Below are 26,763 nucleotides of genomic sequence, written 5' to 3' on the forward strand. Positions count from 1 at the left end.
TTACTCAAATGATTTTACACACATATAATCCATATTTACATCAAGAACAAATTTCAAAGGGTAACCTAGAAGTATACCCCGATTTCCAAAGAGAATATAGCTTATACTATGCTCACTCAGCTGTCTTTTCTTTTCCTCTACCTGCAACAGCATAAAAACTATCACTGAGTACAAAGACTCAGTGGTGCACAACTATCAATTTATAAAACCATCACAAAACAGAATTTGCCAAATCATAACAAAGTATTTAATATGTTCAATTTTCATGAAACATGAAAACAAATTTAATATTCTTAATCATCAACAATCCATTTAGTTTCAACAACACCCTGATTATAATATTTAAAATCATTAGTGTTGCCAATATCTTACAGTTTAAGCAATGACACAAAATTTCCAATCAATGTTGTGTTGTACACCATGACAAAGCTATCTCAACCTCACTAGCTATTACTAATGAGGGAAGAAAAGCTAGCTTGCAAATATGAGTGCACCCATCCGATCTCAACCTCAACTGGTAAACTAGAGAGAGAAAGTAACATAATCAATCTCAACCCCACTAGCCGTTACTAATGAGGAAAGCAATTAAAGTCTGTCATGCCAACTATGGTTTTAAAACAATTCTAAAATAATTTCCATTCAAATAATAAACATTTCAAATCATCACAAATCATCATATAAGGTTAGCAACACATCAATTTCTCAAACACTTCTAAATCACATACATCCGGCCATCCCCTTGCTACAATAAAATGGCCAAACGTCCACCTTTTCAACACAACTATGAATTCTTTTTAACATTAAAAATATTCTCAAAACAATATAAACAATTCTCAAATACAAAGGAAATTCACACTTCAAATTTTAAAACACAAGAAAACTAGAGCTGTGCGCAAACCTTATTTTAGTTTCCTTTCTTTGACTTAATTCTCCATTTACTTTCAAGTCCTCTTCTTCACTGAAATACACAATTTCAAAAGCTTCAATACTTATTCTAACTTTCACTGATAGCTAACCAATTAAATTCCTAGTGAAATTCCTAAGATGCTACACATTCTAACTATTCTAGATACAGGGCAGAATTTGAACCTATCCTTAGAACTCAATTTCAGTCTAGTTCTAGTCATAATTTGTCAAATTAGTCTTCACAAAAGTTGTTCCTCTATGTCTTAGCTTTAATTATAATTTTGAATCACTCAATTTGGAGGTCTAGGTCATTAGTTATAGCCAAAATACCAAGTGCTATTTTCTAGGTGTCTTATCCTGTAATTTTTTATTTTCCAGATTTTCACTTCAAATTTGCATTTAATATCCGAGCATTTTATACCTAGAATTTGTACTAGGTATCTAAATTAAAGTTTTAGGCCTTTGTCTTAAGTTTCCAAATAATTTTGTAGCACCTCAATTGGAGATGTACAAAGAAAGATATGCCTTGATTACCATACAATGGTCACAAGGCAGAATTGCTGAGTTGCAGGAATTTCAGTTTTGAAGTTCTAAATTACTTTAACATTTCAACCACTGTGCTCTTACATCTGGGTCTAGGTCAAAACATGAAAGTTTTAGCTCTATGTCTTATGTATATTTTGGTTTTAGAATCATTCAATTTACATTGGTGTAGCTTCAGTTATAGTCATTTTGTCAAAACTATTCAGGTGACAAATTCTCAGGTTTCAGGTCAGTTTCAAAATCCAGGCTGAATTCTAGACTCACTTTGTCAAGCAATTTTGGATAGGTTACAACCATAATTTAACATTATGGTCCTCATATGAATTATTCCCCTGTGTCTCAGGATTACACAAGTTAAAGATTCACTCAATTTGGAGTTTTATAAAGTGAGTTATGCTCAATTTAGTACGTACTATTCATTTGGTCAGTTTTTCAGGTTTCAGTTTTGCATTGCCAGATTCTAGTCCTAATATAAATACCTTCTAGCCATTTTCAGGGAAAGTGTCCTTCATGAAAGTTTTATCATATTGTCTTAGATTTCATTTCCCATTGGTTTTATATCAATTGGAGTTATGTAGCTCAAGTTATGAGCATTTAACCTCACCAGACTCAAGCTGTGCAGATTCAACACTTAAGGCACCACATCAATTCACTTAATTTCCTCACCAAATCTTTAATGTTTCTTAACAAATGCACATCAAATAATCATAATATAACCACAATAGCCTTAAGCAAGCTTCATACCATAAAAACCCTAATTGCATAAAAAACCCTAACTTAATTTGTAACAGCTTTCAAAATCAATGGAAATTCTTAGCACTAACCTTGATTTTCAAGTTCTAATCTACTTCAATTCCTCAAACCTTGATTTCTCCTTCTTGTTCTTCCCTAAACCATATTTCTTCCTTCACAAATCTTCAAATTTTCTTGTATTCCTTGCTTCCTTTCTTCAATTTAGGGGTTGATGCTAGGTTTTCTTTTGATTTTCTATGGAATTTATGGAAGAAATCATGAGTTTTGGAGCTTGGATTGAAGTATCAATAGAGGAATGGTGAGGGTGTTGGGACGGCACAAAAGGAAGGAAAAAGATGAAGATGCAAATGTAAAATTTTTGTCTCTTCCTTTTGATATTTATATTAATTAATTTCTTAATAGCAATCTTGTAATTATAGGGAATGGCAAACTTGTAATTATTTGAACATTTTTAATCATTAGGTTTGACTAATAAATTTAATTATCTTAATCATGATTAATTAAGCTAATCTCACTTCATTAACTTAATTAATTTCATTGTTGGTCAATGTTGGACCTTTAAATTTAATTGACCAAATTTTGCTCTTATCGGGTTTCTGTCTGTCTTTTTCATAATACCCGATAAGTCCCTTTTTGCATTCTTATGTAACTTTGGACCTCCTTTCCATTTTTTTTAACTCATTAATTCCTTATTTAAGTCTAAATTAAATATTCACAGGGTCCCACACTAATTAAAGTAGAAGGCAGATCTAAAACACTGACCTTAGTTTCTTCCCAAGCTAGTCACCTATTGCTGCCACTAGAGCGTATATAACTGATTTCAATCTATTTTTTTTTTTTTACTACTTTTGACTTAATTAATCTTAATATAATCTAAATTATGACTCCACACTTCAATTTAAGGATGGTTCCAAACATTCCAGCTGTCTAGATAAACGTCAGTTTACCGATACAGCAGAATGTTTGGAACTACCTAAGGTGAGGGCGTCATACCTTTTATTTTGTCTAAAACTCCAATCACACCTTGAGTTATAAGTTTGGGGGCTTTGGATGAGCTGGACTTCTTTAGCTCATGATGAGGGGGATTAAGCTTCAACTTAAGAGCTTTACTTTTATTAAAGGGAGGGGATAAACCTGAGTTTTGTAACCCCTTTTTGCTTATCATGGTGGCTTGAATGCAGATAAATATATCCCACACTTGATAGTGTTTCAATGTATTTGAATTTTATCTTCTTCCCATCAATTGTGAAAACACTTTTTATTTTGTCTAAAGCTCCAATCACACTTTGAGTTACAACTTTGGAGGCCTTGGATGAGCTAGACTTCTTTAGCTCAAGATGAAGGGGATTAAGCTTCAACTTAAGAGCTTTACTTTTATTAAAGGGATGTGATAAACCTGAGTTTTGTAGCCATTCATAATGTTTTGCACCAATTATAATTTCTTTATTGTCTTTTTACTGCATTGTCACATCCTACCCCTCTGTAAGGCATAACATGATCCCGTAGTAGGTAATGTAACACCCTCCCTGTAGCAACCTCGTACATTCTACTGTTTCGGTGACCAGTCTCGGATTGGACAGCTAGAACGTTTGGAAAAAAAGATTTAAACTAAAGTGAGGAACCATAATTAACTCAAATATTAATAAGAAAAATTTAGGAAAAATTTTAGAAATAAAATACAATCAAGTTAAATGAGCCGGAGCCCTAGCGATGGGTAACCTAGTGGGAAGTTGCGGTTCTCGCAACTAGGAGCCCTAGACCCGGGGAAAAATTCATAAAATAATTTTTTGGACTCCAGAGAAGGGTCATTGAGGTTCCTATGGCATTAGAATGCCAAGAAAATATTTAGAAAAATTTTTCAATCGGTACAGACAATTTTGACCCGTTAAGCCAAACGGAGGGCATTTTGGTCATTTCGCCTTCAGAGACGATTTTTGACCGACTTGTCCAGTTAAGTAAATAATTATTATGATCTAAAATATGAATAAATATTTCTAAAAATTGAATTGAAAATGAGTAGAAAAGAAAAGAAAAGAAAAATGAAAGAAAAGTGGAATTATGACATCACATGATGTCATTAGTTAGGTCTCCACCAATCGCAACTCACCAAGCCAATTAAAAAGAGTTAAATGAGGTAAAATTGGAAAGAAAAATCTATCTTCTTCTTCTTCCCAAAAACCAGCTGGAACTCCTCTCATCCATTAAAAGAATTTCTTTCATTTTTCCCTCCCAAAACCTTGATTTCTCTCCACCAAACCCTAAGATACCTTCATTAAAATTTATCTACACCACTTGGAAAGGTGTTTGGCAGCCAAGAAAACAAAAGAAAGTGAAGAATTAACAAGAGAAAATTCTGCCCTACTAAGGTTAGTGCCATATTATTTGCTTTTACATCTTTCTAATCATGAATTTGAGCTAAGTTAAGTTAAAAATTTGATAAAAATTGAATTAATGAAGCATGGTTATATTCCATGAAATTTTGGCAGCCTTGACATGAGTTAGAGTTAGGAGAATTCTTTGGTTTAAAGTGACATATTAGCTGCCCCTCTTATAAATTATATGATTAGTATAGCAAATTAGGAGTAAGATGCATGAATTGGAGGCTTGGTCAATTAGGGTTAGGGTTTTGAAATTTAATTTTGGTGGTGGATGAAAATGGACATAAACTAAAGTTTTAATGGTCAATTACTGACCATTTGGCTATTGGTAAATAAGAAATGAAGTGTGTTTAGTGATAGGATTTAGGTTTAGTGTGGCTGCCCTAGGTGACCTGCAGAATTGGACATGAGTCCAGCAGATTTGGACAGCCATAACTTGAATTGTAGAGGTTCAATTGATGTTTGGCCAATTGGACATGAAACTAGACACATAATGGCACAACTTTGGTGAAGAAACCATGCCCATAAGGCCAAACCAAGTGGATCAAAAACTTGCCCCAATCCGGGTGTCCTGCAACCTATTTCTGCAGCATGACCAAATGAAAAGTGATTGTTCATTTGGCCATAACTCAGTGTAGAATGGCCCAATTGACCTAAACTTTTACCAGCAACAAGCTAAGATATAGACCAACAACTTTAATGAAGAAACCCACCCCAAATTATGACCAAAACCTATCCAACAAGGGAGTTGCGATCCTTGCTCATCTTTGTAGAAATGGTCAGTCCAGAAAAATTCCAATCCGGCCAGTTGTGGTTTTTGGACCATAACTTGAGCTACAAAACTCCAAATGGAGTGATTCAAACAAAGAAATTCAACTAGAAAAAATGAGGAACAACTTTCATGTTTATCATTTTTCCAAATTCCCACTACAACAGTAACTAATGGAACAGTAAATATAAGGTATTGAAACTGAAAATTCTGCTCCATTAACTTTAAGCTTAGAAATGGTATTGGTAACCAATACCAACAAATTTTAAATGCAAAATGTGGTATGTTGGGAGTATTAAAACCAATGTACCTATTTTCTATGCAAAAGTCAATATTTTTGGTTGACTAATGAAGTGAATAGTAACACCAAAGCTTGAAATTCAAAAATTATAAAATTCAAAAGTGTAAAAGGCCCTACTATACCTAACAAGATTAGTTTGGATAGTTTGGCATGCCAATAGGGTTCAGTTAGCAGTACTGCACATGGCATTATGCCATTCTGTGATTTCATGGCTTTTAGCCATTCTGTGATTTCATGACTTTTAGCCATTCTGACTTTGCGTTGAGATTTGGCCTTTTGCCTGATGTTATTACAGCTTATTAGCTGTTCTGTTGCACACCGGGAGATACATATGTGACCGATGGTGTGACGGCCCGAGGTACTTGATACCCAGTTCCAGTTTACCCGTTTATCCAGTCTAGTCGTCCAGTATAGGTTACTTGGGCAACCAAAAATGAAAGTGGATAAATTTAATGAAATAATGAATCTAACCAGTACAAAATAAGTACGACTACAAATACTCAACGAAAAATTTATTTACAATGAGACATCAATACATTCACTACATATTTATTTTCTGTTATTTCTTTTTATTTTCTATTATTTCTTTTTATTTTATTATTGGCACCACTAAGCATTATTGCTTAGCGCGTTGCTTTTGCCACGCGTAGGTTCTGGAGATACTGACCGAGAGCCCAGTAGACCACAGACTGGGTGAGACCTCCTGCAGCTCTGCATAGTGTCCGTGTCACCTCACCATCTTCAGTGCATTGGTAGGACACTAGGTTTCATTTTGGTATTTTGTAACTAACTTTTATTTTCTCATATGTAATTGAAACTTATGTAATGTATTTTGGTATTAAGGTAAATAGTAGAAATTGTGTTTATGAATGAAAAAGTGAACATTTATTTATGACTTTTACATAATTATCATATGAGATGAATGATTGAGAAATGGAAATGTTGTTGAAAAATATATTGAGATTTTATTGATGAAATGGAGTTTGGGATTGATTGAAAATATTGGAAATGTTTTTCACAGGTTCCGAAGAACTATTTTCTCCATTTTTAGCCGGTACTCTGTCGGATTTTCTATAAAATTTTCGGAACCTCAAATAAATTATCATTTCAATAAATGACTTAAATGAATTATATTTCACAAGTTATATTCAAAACTATGATAAAAATTAATTAAGGAAGAATAAAAAAGATTAAGATAAAATAGAGTATTCCGGTACACCGTGTGACATATCTTACTCGGATATACTGTAGACGGATAAGGGGTGTCACATTTAGTGGTATCAGAGCACGGTTTAAGCGTTTCTGGGCCTAGATTGAGTCCATACCATGCATTGCATTTGTAAGAGTTGAGGTGACACTAATGGAGATCTGTTTGTCTTTGTTATTTTGAATAGGATATGGACCTTACATCTCAGAGGGCAGTTGAGGAGGAAGTGGAGAGTCATGCTCCACCTGCAGCAGCTGAGACTGGGGGTAGGGGAGAACCTGCTCCGCCAACTCAAGTAGAGCCTGCTCAGCCTCCACAGGCCATGTTCCAGCAAATGGCCGAATTCTTCAGACAAATGGCTGGGGTAATGCCAGCACCACCACCACCACCACCTCCACAGCAAAAATCACACTTGGAAAGACTAAGAAAATTTGGAGTAGTGGACTTCTTTGGCAAGAGAGAAGATGATTATGTTGTAGCCAAAAATTGATTGAACAGAACAGGCAGGATTTTAAAACAACTCCACTGCACTCCAGAGCAAAATCTAGAAGCTGTTGTATCTTTGTTTCAAGATGATGCATATGAATGGTGGGATACGGTGTCCAGTGAAGTACAGCCAGAAGTAATAACTTGGGACTTCTTCCTCTCCAAATTCAAGAAGAAATATGTGGGTAGTGTATACTTGGAAGAGAGAAGAAGAGAGTTCATTAACCTGAGGCAAAGACAGCTAACAGTGGCCGAGTATGAAAAGGAATTCGTCAGATTGAGCTGCTACGGAAGGGAGGTAGTCCCTAATGAGGCCGAAAGGTGTAAGAGATTTAAAGAGGGATTAAATGACAACATAAAGATCATGATCACTGCCTTGGGAATAACCGACTTTACCAAGTTAGTGGAAGCTGCAATAAAAGTTGAAAAAGTAAGAATAAGTGAGCCGACCAGAAGAGAGAGACAGCAGAAGAGGGGCCCAGGTCAGTCTAGCTCATCTCCTGCATCTGGGAAGAAGTTCAAGGGTCCACCTGTATAGAGTTCAGGTCAATCACAAGGTCAGGGTCAGTCTCAGGGGCTCAGGCCACAGTTTACCCCTAGGAGAGGTCAGTCCACACCATCAGTGGGCAGCTCTCCAGGGATGGGGTTCAGGGGACCTGCCCCAGCAACTTCTGCATGTCCACATTGCCTGAAGTGACATAAGGGGGACTGTTGGAGAGTGACTGGTGCCTTCTTAAGGTGTAGGTCAACCGAGCATCAGTTGAGGAACTGTCCACGCAGAACTACTATAGCTGCTCCAACACAAGCAGACAGACCTGCTCCTACACCACAAAGGGGTAGGAAATCTGGAAAATCTAAGGCAGTGGGACCATCACGCAGGCACATCGAGCCAGCGAGGAGGCCCGAGGCGGACCACTGCCAGAGCATATGCTATGAGAGCTCAGAAGGAGCAAGATTCCCCAGACGTCATCAGGGGTACGTTCTCCCTCTACAATACATCTGTGCATGCATTGGTGGATCCAGGATCCACTCATTCATACATCTGCATCAACCTACCCGTAGAAAGGGGGATACTAGTGGGGGAGAGTGACCAAGACATTCTGGTCACTAATCCATTGGGCCACAGTGTAGTGGTGAACAAAGTGTACAAGGGTTTCCTGTTAAGGATTCAGGGGTATGAATTCTCGGCAGATCTAATTGAGTTGCCCTTTCACGAGTTTGATGTGATTTTGGGAATGGACTGGTTGTCACGTCATCACGCAATAGTTGATTGTAAATTGAAGAGAATTTCTCTGAAAACTTCTGAGGGTAATGAGATTACTGTTGTGGGTGAAAGGACAGATTTCCTGTCCAATGTTATCTCAGCCACAGCTGCAAGAAAACTGATGAGAAAAGGCTGTGAAGCCTACCTAGCACATGTGGTGGATACTAGGCAGGCTAAGCCAGATCTGTGTGACATACCCACAGTAAAAGACTTCCCAGATGTGTTCCCTGAAGAATTTCCTGGTTTGCCACTAGAAAGGGAAGTCGAGTTTGCTATTGAGGTAATGTCAGGTACAGCACCCATTTCCATTGCTCCTTATAGGATGGCACCCACTGAATTGAGGGAGTTGAAAACTCAGTTACAAGAGTTGCTTGATAAGGGGTTCATACGCCCCAGTGTGTCACCATGGGGAGCTCCAGTACTGTTTGTAAAGAAGAAAGATGGGACTTTGAGGTTATGTATTGATTACCGGTAGTTGAATAAAGTGACAGTGAAGAATAAGTATCCGTTGCCTAGAATTGATGATCTGTTTGATCAGTTGAAGGGAGCAAGAGTATTTTCTAAAATATCATCAGTTGAGGGTGAAGGATGCAGATGTGCCAAAGACTGCATTCAAGACCCGATATGGGCATTATGAGTTCCTAGTAATGCCCTTTGGCCTAACAAATGCACCAGCAGCATTCATGGACCTTATGAACCGTATCTTCCATCCATACCTAGATCGGTTTGTAGTGGTCTTTATTGATAATATTTTGGTGTATTCCAAGACCAGGGAAGAGCATGATGAACATTTGAGGATTGTTCTGCAAACCCTGAGAGAAAAGAAGCTGTATGCTAAGTTGTCAAAGTGTGACTTCTGGTTAAATGAAATTGCATTCCTTGGACACATAGTGTCAGCTAATGGGATTAGAGTGGATCCCAAGAAAATAGAAGCAGTGATGGAATGGAAGCCTCCCAGGAATACAACTGAGGTCAGAAGTTTCTTGGGGCTAGCTGGGTATTACAAAAGATTTGTGAAGGGATTTTCCTTAATAGCTGCTCCAACGACCAAGTTGTTACACAAGAATGTTATATTTGACTGGAATGACAAGTGTTAGACCAGTTTTGAGAAGTTGAAGGCTATGTTGACAAAGGCACCAGTGTTAACACAGCCAGTGTCAGGAAAGGACTTTGTGGTCTACAGTGATGCCTCTCATAATGGGTTAGGGTGTGTATTGATGCAAGAGGGGAAGGTGGTCGCTTATGCTTCCAGACAGCTAAGGCCACATGAACAGAATTACCCTACCCATGATCTAGAGCTTGTAGCAATTATCTTCGCACAGAAGATATGGAGGCATTACTTGTATGGTGAAAAGTGCTACATTTACACAAACCACAAAAGCCTGAAATACTTGCCAACCCAGAAGGAGCTCAACCTTAGACAGAGACGATGGATTGAGTTCCTGAAGGACTATAATTGTGTAATTGACTACCATCCTGGGAAAGCAAATGTAGTTGCAGATGCTTTGAGCAGAAAATCCATCACAGCTTTGAGATCATTGAATGCCCGTCTAACTTTGGTTCGAGATGGAGCTATTTTGGCTGAGTTACAAGTGAGGCCAAGCCTATTACAGTAGATTTTAGATGGGTAGAAGGTAGATGAGAAGCTAATGGCTATTATGAGCAAAATCTCAGAGGGAAAAGCAACTGACTATGAGGTGAAAGCAGATGGGTGTCTGTACTACAAAGGAACACTGTGTGTACCAGATGATGGGGAATTAAAAGCCAATATTCTGAAAGAGGCACATGCCAGTGTTTATGCTATGCACCCAGGAAGCACAAAAATGTATCATGATCTGAAACTTCAGTATTGGTGGCCTGGTATGAAGAAGGACATAGCTGACCATGTGACTAAATGCTTGATATGTCAGCAAGTCAAGGCAGAACATCAAGTTCCATCAGGTTTGCTACAGCCTATACGCATACCTGAATGGAAATGGGATCGGGTCACCATGGGTTTTGTAAGTGGTCTACCTCTCACCCAGAAGAAACATGATGCAGTATGGGTGATAGTAGATAGATTGACGAAGTCAGTACACTTTCTACCAGTTAGGACTGACTACTCACTGGAGAAGTTAGCAGAATTGTATATCAGTGAGATAGTTAGACTGCATGGAATTCCACTTTCCATCATATCTGATCGAGACCCAAGGTTTACATCGAGATTTTGGAAGAAGTTGCATGAATCCTTGGGTACACAATTTTACTTCAGCACAGCTTTCCATCCTCAGACGGATGGACAATCAGAAAGAGTAATCCAGGTAAATAATTGAAACCAATTGAATTAATACAAATATTGAACTAAAATGATAATAATAACATGAAATATATGTCAGGTCCTTGAGGATATACTGAGGAGTTGTGTCATTGAGTTTGAGGGAAATTGTGATAGATACCTCCCACTAGCAGAATTTGCATACAACAATAGCTACCAAGCTAGTATCCAAATGGCCCCGTATGAAGCACTGTATGGGAGAAAATGTAGAACTCCAGTGTGCTGGACTGAATTGGGCGAAGACAAACTGGTAGGGCCCGACCTAGTGAAATAGACTGAGGAGAAAGTAAAACTAATCAAAGCCAATCTGAAGGTTGCCTCAGATAGACAGAAGTCTTATGCCGACCTGAAGAGAAAAGAAATAGAATATGCGGTTGGCGATAAAGTGTTCCTCAAGGTGTCACCGTGGAAGAAGGTACTGAGGTTTGGAAGAAAAGGTAAGTTAAGCCCTTGGTTCATTGGCCCATATGAAATCATTGAACGTGTGGGTCCAGTGGCCTATAGGCTAGCTTTACCACCAGAGCTGGACAAAATCCACAATGTGTTCCACGTATCTATGCTAAGAAGATACCGTTCAGATCCTTCACATGTCATCTCCATGGAAGAAATTGAAGTACAACCGGATTTGACATATGAAGAAGAGCAACTTGGGAAAGTGAAGAGACGATGAGGCAACAGTTCCCTCAACTGTTTGCATCAGGTAAATTTCGAGGACGAAATTTAAATTAGAGGGGAAGAGTTGTAACACCCTCCCTGTAGCAACCCCGTACATTCTCTTTATTCGGTGACCGATTATGATCGACAATAGAACGTTAGCAAAAAAAATATTTAAACTAAAGTGAAGAACCATAATTAACTCAAATATTAATAAGAAAAATTTAGGAAAAATTTTAGAAATAAAATACAATCAAGTTAAATGAGCCAGTGCCCTAGCGATGGGTAACCTAGTGGGAAGTTACGGTTCTCGCAACTAGGAGCCCTAGACCTGGGGAAAATTTCATAAAATAATTTTTGGGACTCCAGAGAAGGGTCATTGAGGTTCCTATGGCATTAGAATGCCAAGAAAATATTTAGAAAAATTTTTCAATCGGTACAAACAATTTTGACCCGTTAAGCCAAACAGAGGGCATTTTGGTCATTTCGCCTTCAGAGACAATTTTTGACCGACTTGTCCAGTTAAGTAAATAATTATTATGATCTAAAATATGAATAAATATTTCTAAAAATTGAATTGAAAATGAGTAGAAAAGAAAAGAAAAGAAAAATGAAAGAAAAGTGGAATTATGACATCACATGATGTCATTAGTTAGGTCTCCACCAATCACAACTCACCAAGCTAATTAAAAAGAGTTAAATGAGGCAAAATTGGAAAGAAAAATCTGTCTTCTTCTTCTTCCCAAAAACCAGCCGGAACTCCTCTCATCCATTAAAAGAATTTCTTTCATTTTTCCCTCCTAAAACCTTGATTTCTCTCCACCAAACCCTAAGATACCTTCATTAAAATTTATCTACACCACTTGGGAAGGTGTTTGGCAGCCAAGAAAACAAAAGAAAGTGAAAAATTAACAAGAGAAAATTCTGCCCTACTAAGGTTAGTGCCATATTATTTGCTTTTACATCTTTCTAATCATGAATTTGAGCTAAGTTAAGTTGAAAATTTGATAAAAATTGAATTAATGAAGAATGGTTATATTCCATGAAATTTTGGCAGCCTTGACATGAGTTAGAGTTAGGATAATTCTTTGGTTTAAAGTGACATATTAGCTGCCCCTCTTATAAATTATATGATTAGTATAGCAAATTAGGAGTAAGATGCATGAATTGGAGGCTTGGTCAATTAGGGTTAGGGTTTTGAAATTTAATTTTGGTGGTGGATGAAAATGGACATAAACTAAAGTTTTAATGGTCAATTACTGACCATTTGGCTATTGGTAAACAAGAAATGAAGTGTGTTTAGTGATAGGATTTAGGTTTAGTGTGGCTGTCCTAGGTGACCTGCAGAATTGGATATGAGTCCAGCAGATTTGGACAGCCATAACTTGAATTGTAGAGGTTCAATTGGTGTTTGGCCAATTGGACATGAAACTAGACACATAATGTCACAACTTTGGTGAAGAAACCATGCCCATAAGACCAAACCAAGTGGACCAAAAACTTGCCCCAATCCGGGTGTCCTGCAACCTGTTTCTGCAGAATGACCAAATGAACAGTGATTGTTCATTTGGCCATAACTCAGTGTAGAATGGCCCAATTGACCTGAAATTTTACTAGCAATAAGCTAAGATATAGACCAACAACTTTAATGAAGAAACCCACCCCAAATTATGACCAGAACCTATCCAACAAGGGAGTTACAATCACTGTTCACTGCACTGTAGATATGGTCAGTCCAAAAAAATTCCAATCCGGCCAGTTGTGGTTTTTAGACCATAACTTGAGCTACAAACTCCAAATGGAGTGATTCAAAAGAAGAAATTCAACTAGACAAAATAAGGAACAACTTTCATGTTTATCATTTTTCCAAATTCCCACTACAACAGTAACTAATGGAACAGTAAAGATAAGGTATGAAAACTGAAAATTCTGCTCCATTAACTTTAAGCTTAGAAATGGTATTGGTAACCAATACCAACAAATTTTAAATGCAAAATGTGGTATGTTGGGAGTATTAAAACCAATGTACCTATTTTCTATGCAAAACTCAACATTTTTTGTTGACTAATGAAGTGAATAGTAACACTAAAGCTTGAAATTCAAAAATTATAAAATTCAAACGTGTAAAAGGCCCTAGTATACCTAACAAGATTGGTTTGGATAGTTTGGCATGCCAATAGGGTTCGATTAGCGATCGCACATGGCATTTTGCCATTACGTGATTTCATGGCTTTTAGCCATTCGACTTTGCGTTGAGATTTGGCCTTGTGCTCGATGTTATTACTTATTAGCCGCTACATTTGCACACCGGGAGATACATATGTGACCGATGGTGTGACGGCCCCAGGTACTTGATACCCAGTGCCAGTTTACCCGTTTATCCAGTCCAGTCGTCCAGTATAGGTTACTTGGGCAACCAAAAATGAAAGTGGATAAATTTAATGAAATAATGAATATAACTAGTACAAAATAAGTACGACTACAAATACTCAATGAAAAATTTATTTACAATGAGACATCAATACATTCACTACATATTTATTGATGTAGTAGGTTCTGGAGATACTGACCGAGAGCCCAGTAGACCACAGACTGGGTGAGACCTCCTACAGCTCTGCATAGTGTCCGTGTCACCTCACCATCTTCAGTGCATTGGTAGGACACTAGGTTTCATTTTGGTATTTTGTAACTAACTTTTATTTTCTCATATGTAATTGAAACTTATGTAATGTATTTTGGTATTAAGGTAAATAGTAGAAATTGTGTTTATGAATGAAAAAGTGAACATTTATTTATGACTTTTACATGATTATCATATGAGATGAATGATTGAGAAATGGAAATATTGTTGAAAAACATATTGAGATTTTGTTGATGAAATGGAGTTTGGGATTGATTGAAAATATTGGAAGTGTTTTTCACAGGTTCCGAAGAACTGTTTTCTCCATTTTTAGCCGGTACTCTGCCGGATTTTCTATAAAATTTTCGGAACCTCAAATAAATTATCATTTCAATAAATGACTTAAATGAATTATATTTCACAAGTTATATTCAAAAATATGATAAAAATTAATTAAGGAAGAATAAAAATGATTAAGATAAAATAGAGTGTTCCGGTACACCGTGTGACATATCTTACTCGGATATACTGTAGACGGATAAGGGATGTCACACCTAATGAATTACCAACTTCGTCTACTGATAACCCATTAAATACACTACAAGGAATTTTAAAACTTTTCTTACTTCTTTACAGTGGTGAGCACTATTTACAGGTGTTAAAAAAAAATTTTGAACTGAAGTGAAACAGCTAACACATTTGAAGAAATAATAATTTTTGTAAAAATTTTGGTAGAGTGCCATTTGTATTTTGAATAAAGCAATTCGTAAAAAACCTATAAAAAGCACTTCAAATAAATTTCTCAATCCCAAACTTCAACATTTAGTCAACTCAAAATCCACAATAATTTTTCAGTATTTTCAAAGGCTGAGATAAAAGAAATATATCACAATATTTACAAACCAAAATAATTTACAATTTATTTTACAACTTCAATGCTCAAAACCAAGAACACTATATACATACAGTGAACATACATTATAATATAAAATGCAAAATATGGTATACTCAATATACCCGATGATCTCTCAGTGTAGTACTAGCAGCCTAGTCTGCTGCTCTGTCCGTCTGTCTACCTGCGACAGCAATGAAAAGCTATCGCTGAGTGGTGAACTCAGTGGTGCACAACTATAATTTAAAATATAGTACAATATACATTGACAAAATTTACAGCAAATAATTTGGAAATCTGAATACTCATCAAATTTCAAAACTCAAAATATTCATTGCCAATAATGTAAATCATTTGTATGAAATGACTTTGATCACGAAATTCAATTTATCAACTCTTGACTAACCATTTAAGGTAGTTCCAACAAAATCAATTATACATAAATCATAACTGAAATCACAATTCTTTACTATTCAAAAACATTCTGTGTCTCAAAAACCATGTTGTATCTCAAAAACCACGCTGTATCTCAAAAATCATGCTGTATCTCAAAAATCATTCTTTATCTCAAAAATCATGCTGTATCTCAAAAATCATTCTTTATCTCAAAAATCATGCTGTATCTCAAAAATCATTCTTTATCTCACTAACTATTCAAGACTAATCCGAAAGGGTCATATTCGAAGTGATTCTAACTCCCTATGGTCAGGGAGGTCGAATCAAATTCTAACTCCCTATGGTCGGGGAGGTCGAATCAGCATGCACAGTACGTATCACAATAATGAATCTTCCGTAAGGGCCATAACGATAAAAAAAAAAAAAAAAAACTTAGATATAACCTCAAATCAGAGGAAAATCTAAGCCTGTGCACGTACCATGGTAATAAAAACACAACTAACTCCATTGTCTTCTCAACAAATGAGAGGGACGGGTAATAACCTAGTCAAGCATCTATAGTGAGATATAAAACAATATCACAATCCTTTTAGTGAGCATAAATCACAATATAATTTGATTCAAATTCAATTCCAATATCCAATAATTTTTATGCTCATCACAATTCAAATCATAAATTTGCATTTTTCCATGGAAATTACCATCACAATTCAAAACATGTTCTATCACAATTTTCCAAAACATAATTTATTCAATCCGTAATAATGCTTAATACTTGTGGAAATACCATTTCACAAAGCTAAATTCATGTATACTATAACAATTTCAATAATCATTGAATTAAGTCCAATGCTTGTTAAACATAATACATAAGAAAAATATGTCATTTAATCATATGAAATATTTAAAACAAAATCAGTTAAAAACTAGTTGTGCACAAACCTCTGATAACTATCTCTTGGCTCTGACTCAGTGTTTCCTTCCCCTTCCCTGAGTCTTTGCTAACTGAAACACACAATTTGAAGTGTTTTAGTACTTATTTAAACCGTCTCTAATGATAATGCTTGATAATTAATTCACTGAATTCTATTATTTCCTTAGTCAACCTAAGATGTCAACCCTCGATGCATTCTAGGTGAATTAGGTTTTAATGTTACCAATATGTCACATTCAATAGTCTTTTAGGGTTGGTACATGTTACCCAATTCATTTCCATGTATATTGCGTTTTCTTGCAATTTGCTGGATTCCGGGATACTAGTTTGACCTAGCCAGACGACCTAGTTCCCTCGATTTTTGATTTTCGGTCAAAACTACAAACTTGTAGACCTATGTCTTATTGCACGCGGGGCAAAATTTCAGGTTATTCTGAGTTATGTAGACCAAGTTATGGTCATTTTACTATTGCTGGTCAAAATGCATCACAATTGGTCACTTTAGGTCATTTTAGATCATTTTAGGTTCGGCCAATTTTTGGACCCGAACTTGTGCAAGCTGTTTAACTTGCTTATGGTCATTTCTGGGCTTTGGTGTCTTCATAAGACTTGTAGATATAGGTCTTAACTATTCATGGTCAAAATTTCAGGTCAATTGGACCTGTTTTGAGTGAGTTAGGGCAAAAATACTAACTACTGTCCAAATGGTCAATTTTCAGGCCTTAAATGCACTAATCCGAATTTGGTCACTTTTCAAGTTACCTTACAAGCAGAATTTTGGTAAGCTTCCTTCATGAAAGTTGGCACATTTTGTGCCTAGTTTCACCTCCAATTGGTCTCATACCAATTGGAGCTACACACTTAAGGTTCTAGGCTCAAAACATAAGCTGCCTTATTGCATTTTGTTCATTACTCATCAAAGGACACTTTTAACAATTACCAAACTACACATTCATGCCAATTCTGGTTTGTACCATAACCTAAACATAATTCAAAACATATTGTTGATCATTTTAGCAGCTTATAATCACACTCAGCATGCACCATTTAGTACAGAATTTTTCAAGCTCAAATTACAATAATTCAATCACCTAACCTAGCTCATTTACATGTCCAACCTCACACCATCATACATATGCCCAAGCTGCCATAACAACTATCAAAATTCAACATTAATATTCCATAAACCAAACATGAAATAACATCTTTATGGTTCACCAAACCAGGCTGCCGATTCATACATTACAGTCTATTAATTTCCAAGCTTCCAAATTCAAGTACACATTCACATATACTAAGTATACATCACCCAAATTAATTCCTACACACATAAACATTTAATCAACCCTTTAATCTACCATTTACAAGCAAGAATAAACTGCCCTCAAGGAGTTTCCATGGCTGCCAAAAATACACCTCTCTCTTTAAACATCAAACCTCAAAAATCTCTCCATAATTCAAGTACCCATAACATTCTTACTAACTTTAATGAAGTTATAACCCAAAAACACAAACTTACCACTTTGGAAACTCTTCAAAATCTCTCCACAACTTGGTCTTCTTGTTGCCTATCTACTGCCCAAGGTGTATGGACAATCTTTAATGAAGGAAAGTTCCAAGAAAGGAGCTTGAATCTCACATGCATGGAGCTTCAAACCATGCGTCAATGGAGTTTTTTGGGAGCAAATTTTTGCTGGTTCTAAGGTTGACGATGAAGATGTGTATTATGCCCAAGATGATGAGTTAGTGGTCCACTTTGATGGGTGAGTGGAGCACTAAGCTTAAATTAAATATTAGTTTAATATAAGATTTTATTTTCCCACATTAAGCTTCCCATTTTTGCTATTTACATTAGGTACCACTAATTTAATTTTTCATGACATTTTCCAAGTGTAATATCATTTATTTTTAATGGACATTTAGGTCAAAAGACAACTCAGGGTGTCAAATGACTACAATGCCCCTGTTCGAATTGCATTCCCGATTTTTTGGTAACACCGGGTTTTGTCCGTTTTTCGATTTCTCACTTTTCTTTGTACTAATTAATTAATTTTTCTTTGATATTTCTAATGGCATTTATACTTCAATAGACATTTATTTAAGTCCTAAAAATATTTTTCAGGGTTCTCCGCGGTCCAGGGCTAGTCAACGGTCCACGCCGCAACTTCCCAGTGCGGTCACCCATCGCTAGGGTTCTCGGCTCGCTTAACTTGATTACATTTCTTTGCTATTATTTTTCCTTTGTTTTTCTTGTATTTTCTTTTCTTGTATTTCATTATTTTATGTCTCCTCACTCATATCGAAGTGTAGTTCTAGGCATCCTAGCTGTCCAGATAACACTAGTCACTGGAATAGTAGAACGCACTACCGAACTCAGGGGTGTTACAATTCTCCCCCCCCCCCTAAAGTAAATTTCGTCTCGAAATTTTACCCAATAGCCATCTTACAATAGTCATACATTTATTTTCTCCTTTTTATATGATCGTATAATCTTCTTTCCTTTGAATTTGTATAAGACTTTTAACAATCTCATACAACGTTTAATTTGTTTGTATAACACCAATCTCCTCTAACTATTGTGCTGTCTAATATTTCGGTTCATGTTCCTTCTTGAATAACCCTTGAGGTCATGTTAGAATCATTTATCTAGTTATTAGTCCTCTAACCATTCTAGTCCATAGTCTTCCTCACATTCGTAACATTTCTTTGTTATACCTGAACCAACTATTCGAATTTTTACTTCCATAACTCTTTTTATCTGTCAATATTCTATAACTTACTTCCTTTTGTACTGAACTATAACCTTTCGATATTCTAACTTTTGAGTTTTAAATCCCTAAGTAGGATTTTCAAACTTATTTCTAACAATTAAATTCTGTCCTAACATAACTATACCAAAACAGAAGCCGTTGGCAACTATTTTCATCTTGGTGTACTATCGAGTAGTACGTAGCTCTACACAATAATCTCAAGTCAGTACTGTAATCTGCAGCTTACAGTATAAACATCAAGAACGTTGCATAGTTACTACGATACATCCCAATAGATCAAATTTTCTGATATTTTATCCTTTTCGAATTTACTGATATCCGAAACTTATTCTGATTATAATATTCACTGACAATTACTAACTGTAACATCTTTGCCCTCATTTAGAGCAAGTCTATTACCACAACTTACTTTTACTTCCTCTTGCCTTACATTAAGTAGGCTTGCCAATTAGCTTTATAATTTATGGTGTGTTAGAAAATACTTTTCGTCGATAAACTCTTCCAAAACTAATTTCACTTATTATCACAATCCTTATCTTAAAGGACTAATCACTAATGCATCAACATTTATTCCCTTGTAAAGGAATAACAACAGAACATATAGTTCTAACACTAACATAAAAGTATGCAGACCCCAAGTTAAACAATACATAAACGAAGAGTGCCATCCTTCTTCTTAACAAACAATACTGGCGCTCCCCATGGTGACACACTAGGGAGGATGAAGCCCTTTTCAAGTAGTTCTTGCAATTGTACCTTCAACTCCTTCAACTCTGCTGGTGCCATTCTGTATGGTGTTATGGAGATTGGATCTACACCAGGCTTAACATTAATTTCAAACTGCACCTCTCTCTTCAGAGGTAATCCTGGCAATTCATCAAGAAACACATCTGGAAAGTCATATACTGTAGGGATGTCCCTCAATGCTGGACTCCCCACTTGGGTGTCTACCACATGTGCCAAGTATGCTTCACACCCCTTTCTGATCATTTTTCTGGCTAGTGCAGCCGAAATGACGTTTGATGGCAATAGCTGCCTCTCCCCGTATATTACCATATCACTATACTGAGGGAGACCAAAAGTGACTGTCTTCAGTCTACAGTCAATCATGGCGTGATGCCTGGCTAACCAATCCATGCCCAAGATGATATCATAATCTCTGAAGGGCATTTTAATGAGATCAGACAAAAAAAGTATGTCCTTGGATCACCAAAGGACAATCCCTATACATTCTATTAACCCTGACCTCTTGTCCTAACAGACTTGTTACTAACACCTTAAAGTCCATTTTTATACATGGAACAGCAATGCAATCAATGATGCTAGCACTCATATAAGAATGGGTAGAACTGGGATCGAATAACACAAACACATCTTGATTAAAAGTTGAGAAGGTACTAGCCACAATATCAGATGTCTCGGCCTCTTCCCTCTGTCTCATTGCGTAGACTCTAACCGGAGCACTGTCTTGCTCTGATTGTTTCACAGTGCCTTGGCTGCCTACTGGGTTACCTCTACCCTTGTCTCTACCTCTGTTGGGTGGTTGTGAACCTTTGGTGACAGGGCTCTAAACTGACCCTTCTGCAGTAGTAGAAGGTGGTCCAACTCTACGGGCATTGGTGCAGTCCTTGGCAAAGTGTCCTATGCCTCTACAGTTATAACAGGCTCCTATGGCCATGTAGCATACCCCACCATGATTTTTACCACAAGTTTCACATTGGCAGGGAGGGTAGGAACTTCTAGTTGTTCGACGACTGGACCTTGGTGGTCTCTGCCTTGATGATCCACCTCTATTATATCCCTGAGCTCGGGGCTCCTCAAATTCTTTTCTCTTTCTCAAATTACTGCTTGAGCTCTGACCCATAGGTTTCTCCCTCTTCTCTATTCCATGTTGCCCTTGTGGGGGTTGGGTCTGTACTTGGGCTTGGGCTAACAGATTATCAGCCATTTATTGAAAGAAATTGGCCATTTGCTGCGCTATTTGTGCAGTAATTTGTACCGGTAAAACTGGTACAGTCGGGCCTTCGACACTTTGTGGAGCTGGGGCCTCAACTTGTAACTCAGCCTCTATCGATTGATCGACTGAACGATCACCCTCTTCCATAGTCAATTCGAGGATCTTAGACCTTTTGAAAAATTAACACAAGGAGATTTCCTCTCGTTGTGCATATTTATAATGTAATGTACTGTATGTATCAAACAATGACATTGAGCAGTTGTACTATGAAGAAAGAATATTCAAATTATAAGTGCAAATAGAATTTAAAAACTTTACTCTGATACCACTAAGATATGTCACACCCTACCCCTCTGTAAGGCATAACATGATCCCGTAGTATACTTAATGAATTACCAACTTCGTCTACTGATAACCCATTAAATACACTACAAGGGATTTTAAAACTTTTCTTACTTCTTTACAGTGGTGAGCACTATTTGCAGGTGTTAAAAAAAATTTTGAACTGAAGTGAAACAGCTAACATATTTGAAGAAATAATAATTTCTGTAAAAATTGGCAGAGTGCCATTTGTATTTTCAATAAAGCAGTTCTTCAAAAACCTGTAAAAAGCACTTCAAATATATTTCTCAATCTCAAACTTCAACATTTAGTCAACTCAAAATCCACAATAATTTTTCAGTATTTTCAAAGGCTGAGATAAAAAAAATATATCACAATATTTACAAACCAAAATAATTTACAATTTATTTTACAACTTCAATGTACAATTTTAATTTACAACTACTCAAAACCAAGAACACTATATACATACAGTGAACATACATTACAATATAAAATGCAAAATATGGTATACTCAATATACCCGATGATCTCAGTGTAGTACTAGCAGCCTAGTCTGCTGCTCTGTCCGTCTGTCTACCTGCGACAGTAATGAAAAGCTATCGCTGAGTGGTGAACTCAGTGGTGCACAACTATAATTTAAAACATAGTACAATATACATTGACAAAATTTACAACAAATAATTTGGAAATCTGAATACTCATCAAATTCCAAAACTCAAAATATTCATTGCCAATAATGTAAATCATTTGTATGAAATGACTTTGATCACGAAATTCAATTTATCAACCATGACTAACCATTTAAGGTAGTTCCAACAAAATCAATTATACATAAATCATAACTGAAATCACAATTCTTTACTATTCAAAAACATTCTGTGTCTCAAAAACCATGTTGTGTCTCAAAAACTATGTTGTATCTCAAAAACCAAACATGAAATAACATCTTTATGATTGTCTTCTCAACAAATGAGAGAGACGGGTAATAACCTAGTCAAGTATCTATAGTGAGATATAAAACAATATCACAATCCTTTTAGTGAGCATAAATCACAATATAATTCGATTCAAATTCAATTCCAATATCCAATAATTTTTATGCTCATCACAATTCAAATCATAAATTTGCATTTTTCCATGGAAATTACCATCACAATTCAAAATATGTTCTATCACAATTTTCCAAAACATAATTTATTCAATCCATAATAATGCTTAATACTTGTGGAAATACCATTTCACAAAGCTAAATTCATGCATACTATAACAATTTCAATAATCTTTGAATTAAGTCCAATGCTTGTTAAACATAATACATAAGAAAAATATGTCATTTAATCATATGAAATATTCAAAACAAAATCAGTTAAAAACTAGTTATACACAAACCTCTGATAACTGTCTCTTGGCTCTGACTCAGTGTTTTCTTCCCCTTCCCTGAGTCTTTGCTAACTGAAACACACAATTTGAAGTGTTTCAGTACTCATTTAAACTGTCTCTAACGATAATGCTTGATAATTAATTCACTGAATTCTATTATTTCCTTAGTCAACCTAAGATGTCGACCCTCGATGCATTGTAGGTGAATTAGGTTTTAATGTTACCAATATGTCACATTCAATAGTCTTTTAGGGTTGGTACATGTTACCCAATTCATTTCCATGTATATTGCGTTTTCTTGCAATTTGTTGGATTCCGGGGTACTAGTTTGACCTAGCTGGACGACCTAGTTTCCTCGATTTTCGGTTTTCGGTCAAAACTAAAAACTTGTAGATCTATGTCTTATTGCACGCGGGGCAAAATTTCAGGTCATTCTGAGTTATGTAGACCAAGTTATGGTCATTTTACTATTGCTTGTCAAAATGCATCACAATTGGTCACTTTAGGTCATTCTAGGTCATTTTAGGTTCGGCCAGTTTTTGGACCCGAACTTGTGCAAGCTGTTTGACTTGCTTATGGTCATTTCTGGGCTTTGGTGTCTTCATAAGACTTATAGATATAGGTCTTAAATATTCATGGTCAAAATTTCAGGTCAATTGGACCTGTTTTGAGTGAGTTATGGCCAAAATGCTAACTGCTGCCCAAATGGTCAATTTTCAGGCCTTAAATGCACTAATTCGGATTTGGTCACTTTTCAAGTTACCTTACAAGCATAATTTTGGCAAGCTTCCTTCATGAAAGTTGGCACATTTTGTGCCTAGTTTCACCTCCAATTAGTCTCATACCAATTGGAGCCACACACTTAAGGTTCTAGGCCCAAAACATAAACTGCCCTATTACATTTTGTTCATTACTCATCAAAGGACACTTTTAACAATTACCAAACTACACATTCATGCCAATTCTGGTTTGTACCACAACCTAAACATAATTCACAACATATTGTTGGTCATTTTGGCAGCTTATAATCACACTTAGCATGCACCATTTAGTACAGAATTTTTCAAGCTCAAATTACAATAATTCAATCACCTAACCTAGCTCATTTACATGTCAAACCTCACACCATCATACATATACCCAAGCTGCCATAACAACTATCACAATTCAACATTAATATTCCATAAACCAAACATGAAATAACATCTTTATGATTCACCAAACCAGGCTGCCGATTCATACATTACAGTCCATTAATTTCCAAGCTTCCAAATTCAAGTACACATTCACATATACTAATTATACATCACCCAAATTAATTCCTACACACATAAACATTTAATCAACCCTTTAATCTACCATTTACAAGCAAGAATAAACTGCCCTCAAGGAGTTTCCATGGCTTCCAAAAATACACCTCTCCCTTTAAACATCAAACCTCAAAAATCTCTCCATAATTCAAGTACCCATAACATTCTTACAACTTTAATGAAGCCATAACCCAAAAACACAAACTTACCACTTTGGAAACTCTTCAAAATCTCTCTAAAACTTGGTCTTCTTGTTGCCTATCTACTGCCCAAGGTGTATGGACAATCTTTAATGAAGGAAAGTGCCAAGAAAGGAGCTTGAATCTCACATGCATGGAGCTTCAAACCATGCATCAATGGAGTTTTTTGGGAGCAAATTTCTGCTGGTTCTAAGGTTGAAGATGAAGATGTGTATTCTGCCCAAGATGATGAGTTAGTAGTCCACTTTGATGGGTGAGTGGAGCACTAAGCTTAAATTAAATATTAGTTTAATATAAGATTTTATTTTCCCACATTAAGCTTCCCATTTTTGCTATTTATATTAAGTACCACTAATTTAATTTTTCATGACATTTTCCAAGTATAATATCATTTATTTTTAATGGATATTTAGGTCAAAAGACAACTCAGGGTGTCAAATGACCACAATGCCCCTGTTCTGGTTGCATTCTCAATTTTTTGGTAACACCGGGTTTTGTTCGTTTTTCGATTTCTCACTTTTCTTTGTACTAATTAATTAGTTTTTCTTTGATATTTCTAATGGAATTTATACTTCAATAGACATTTATTTAAGTCCTAAAAATATTTTCCAGGGTTTCCCGCGGTCCAGGGCTAGTCAACGGTCCACGCTGCGACTTCCCGATGCGGTCACCCATCGCTAGGTTTCTCGGCTCGCTTAACTTGGTTACATTTCTTTGCTATTATTTTTCCTTTGTTTTTCTTGTATTTTCTTTTCTTGTATTTCATTATTTTATGTCTCCTCACTCATATCGAAGTGTAGTTCTAGGCATCCTAGCTGTCCGGACAACACTGGTCACTGGAACAGTAGAACGCACTACCGAACTTAGGGGTGTTACATGCATCCCCTCTAAAACAAGAATTTATTGTAGCTAGTTGTTCATGAGTGTCAAATAGATTAAATTCGATTTCCTCCTTTCCAACCTTTAGAGTTAACCTCCCATTCTTCACATCAATATTAGCTCCAACAGTAGTCAAGAATGGTCTTTCTAATATTACTGGGATTTTCACATCCTCCTCCATATCAAGCACTATAAAATCAACTAGGATAAAAAACTTACCAACCTTAAGCAAAATATTTTTTAGAATCCTTATAGGGTATTTTATTGATCTGTCCGCCAACTGTACAGAGATGGTGGTTGGTTTGAGCTCTCCCAATTTCAGCTTCTTACATATTGATAAGGGCAGTAAGCTCATACTAGCACCAAGATCACAGAAAGCCCTATCAATATTCAATGCACCAATAGAATAAGGAATAGAGAAATTACCTAGATTTTTAAGCATTGGTGGAAGCTTATTTTGAAGAATTGCACTGCACTCTTTAGCTAAGGTTATTATCTCATACTCCCTAAGCCTCTTTTTGATGGATAGGATCTCCTTTAAGAACCTTGTATGGGATGACATTTGGGAGATTGCTTCCATGAATGGGATGTTGATATAGAGCTTTTTGAGCACCTCTAAGAACTTCCCAAATTGAGCATCAAGCTTCACCTTTAATGCCCTTTGCGGAAAAGCAAAGTGGGACATATGGTTTAGGAGGTATGTATTTGTCTTCCTTCTCCTCAACACCTTCGTCTTTAAGCATTTTCTTCTCTTCTATTGGTAGCGTTTTTTCAACTTCGTCCTCTCCCCCTCTTTCTTGCACACCATTGCCTAGTTAATTTTTTACTAGCCTTCTATTTCTCAATTTAATAGCATTGTAATAGTAACACCCTCACTGTAGCAATTCCGTACATTCTACTATTTCTGTGACCCGTATCGGTCCAGACAGCTAGAACATCTGGAAAAATATTTAGACTAGAGTGAAGAGTTATAAATAACTCAAATAATAATAAGAAAAATTTTAAAAAAATTAGAAATAAAATACAATCAAGTTAAATGAGCCGGTGCCCTAGCGATGGGTAACCTAGTGGGAAGTTGCGATCTTCGCAGCTAGAAGCCCTAAACCCGGGAGAAAATTCATGAAATTATTTTTGGGACTCCATAAATGTAACACCCCTATGTTCGGTTATGCGTTTTACTGTTCCAATGACCAGTGTTTGTTCGGACAGCTAGGATGCCTAAAACTACATTTAAATGTTACTAAGGAGACATAAAAGAATGAAATACAAGAAAGGAAAATACAAGAAAAACAAAGGAAAAATTAGCAATGAAATGAAACTAAGTTAAACGAGCCAGCACCGCAGCGATAGGTGACCGCACGGGGAAGTTACGGCGCAAGCAATAGCCATCTCCAGGACTGCAGGGAACCCTCGGAATTTAGTTTCGAGACATAATTAAAGACTTATTGAAGTATAAATTTCATTAGAAATATCAAAGAAAAATTAATTAATTAATTAGTACAAA

General features: G+C 36.2%; 1 protein-coding gene across 1 annotated transcript; it reads right to left on the minus strand.

The window, feature by feature from the left end:
* On the minus strand, positions 1-25,944 carry LOC131177911 (uncharacterized). The gene is made up of 2 exons (XM_058143087.1): positions 25,342-25,944; positions 1-141 (listed from the first exon to the last, which is right to left on the minus strand). Exons 1-2 carry the CDS (start codon positions 25,942-25,944, stop codon positions 1-3), a joined length of 744 nt encoding a protein of 247 aa, XP_057999070.1.
* Between the last annotated feature and the right edge of the window lie 819 nt (positions 25,945-26,763).

This window comes from Hevea brasiliensis, chromosome 2, assembly GCF_030052815.1.
Source record: "Hevea brasiliensis isolate MT/VB/25A 57/8 chromosome 2, ASM3005281v1, whole genome shotgun sequence".
NCBI lineage: Eukaryota > Viridiplantae > Streptophyta > Magnoliopsida > Malpighiales > Euphorbiaceae > Hevea > Hevea brasiliensis.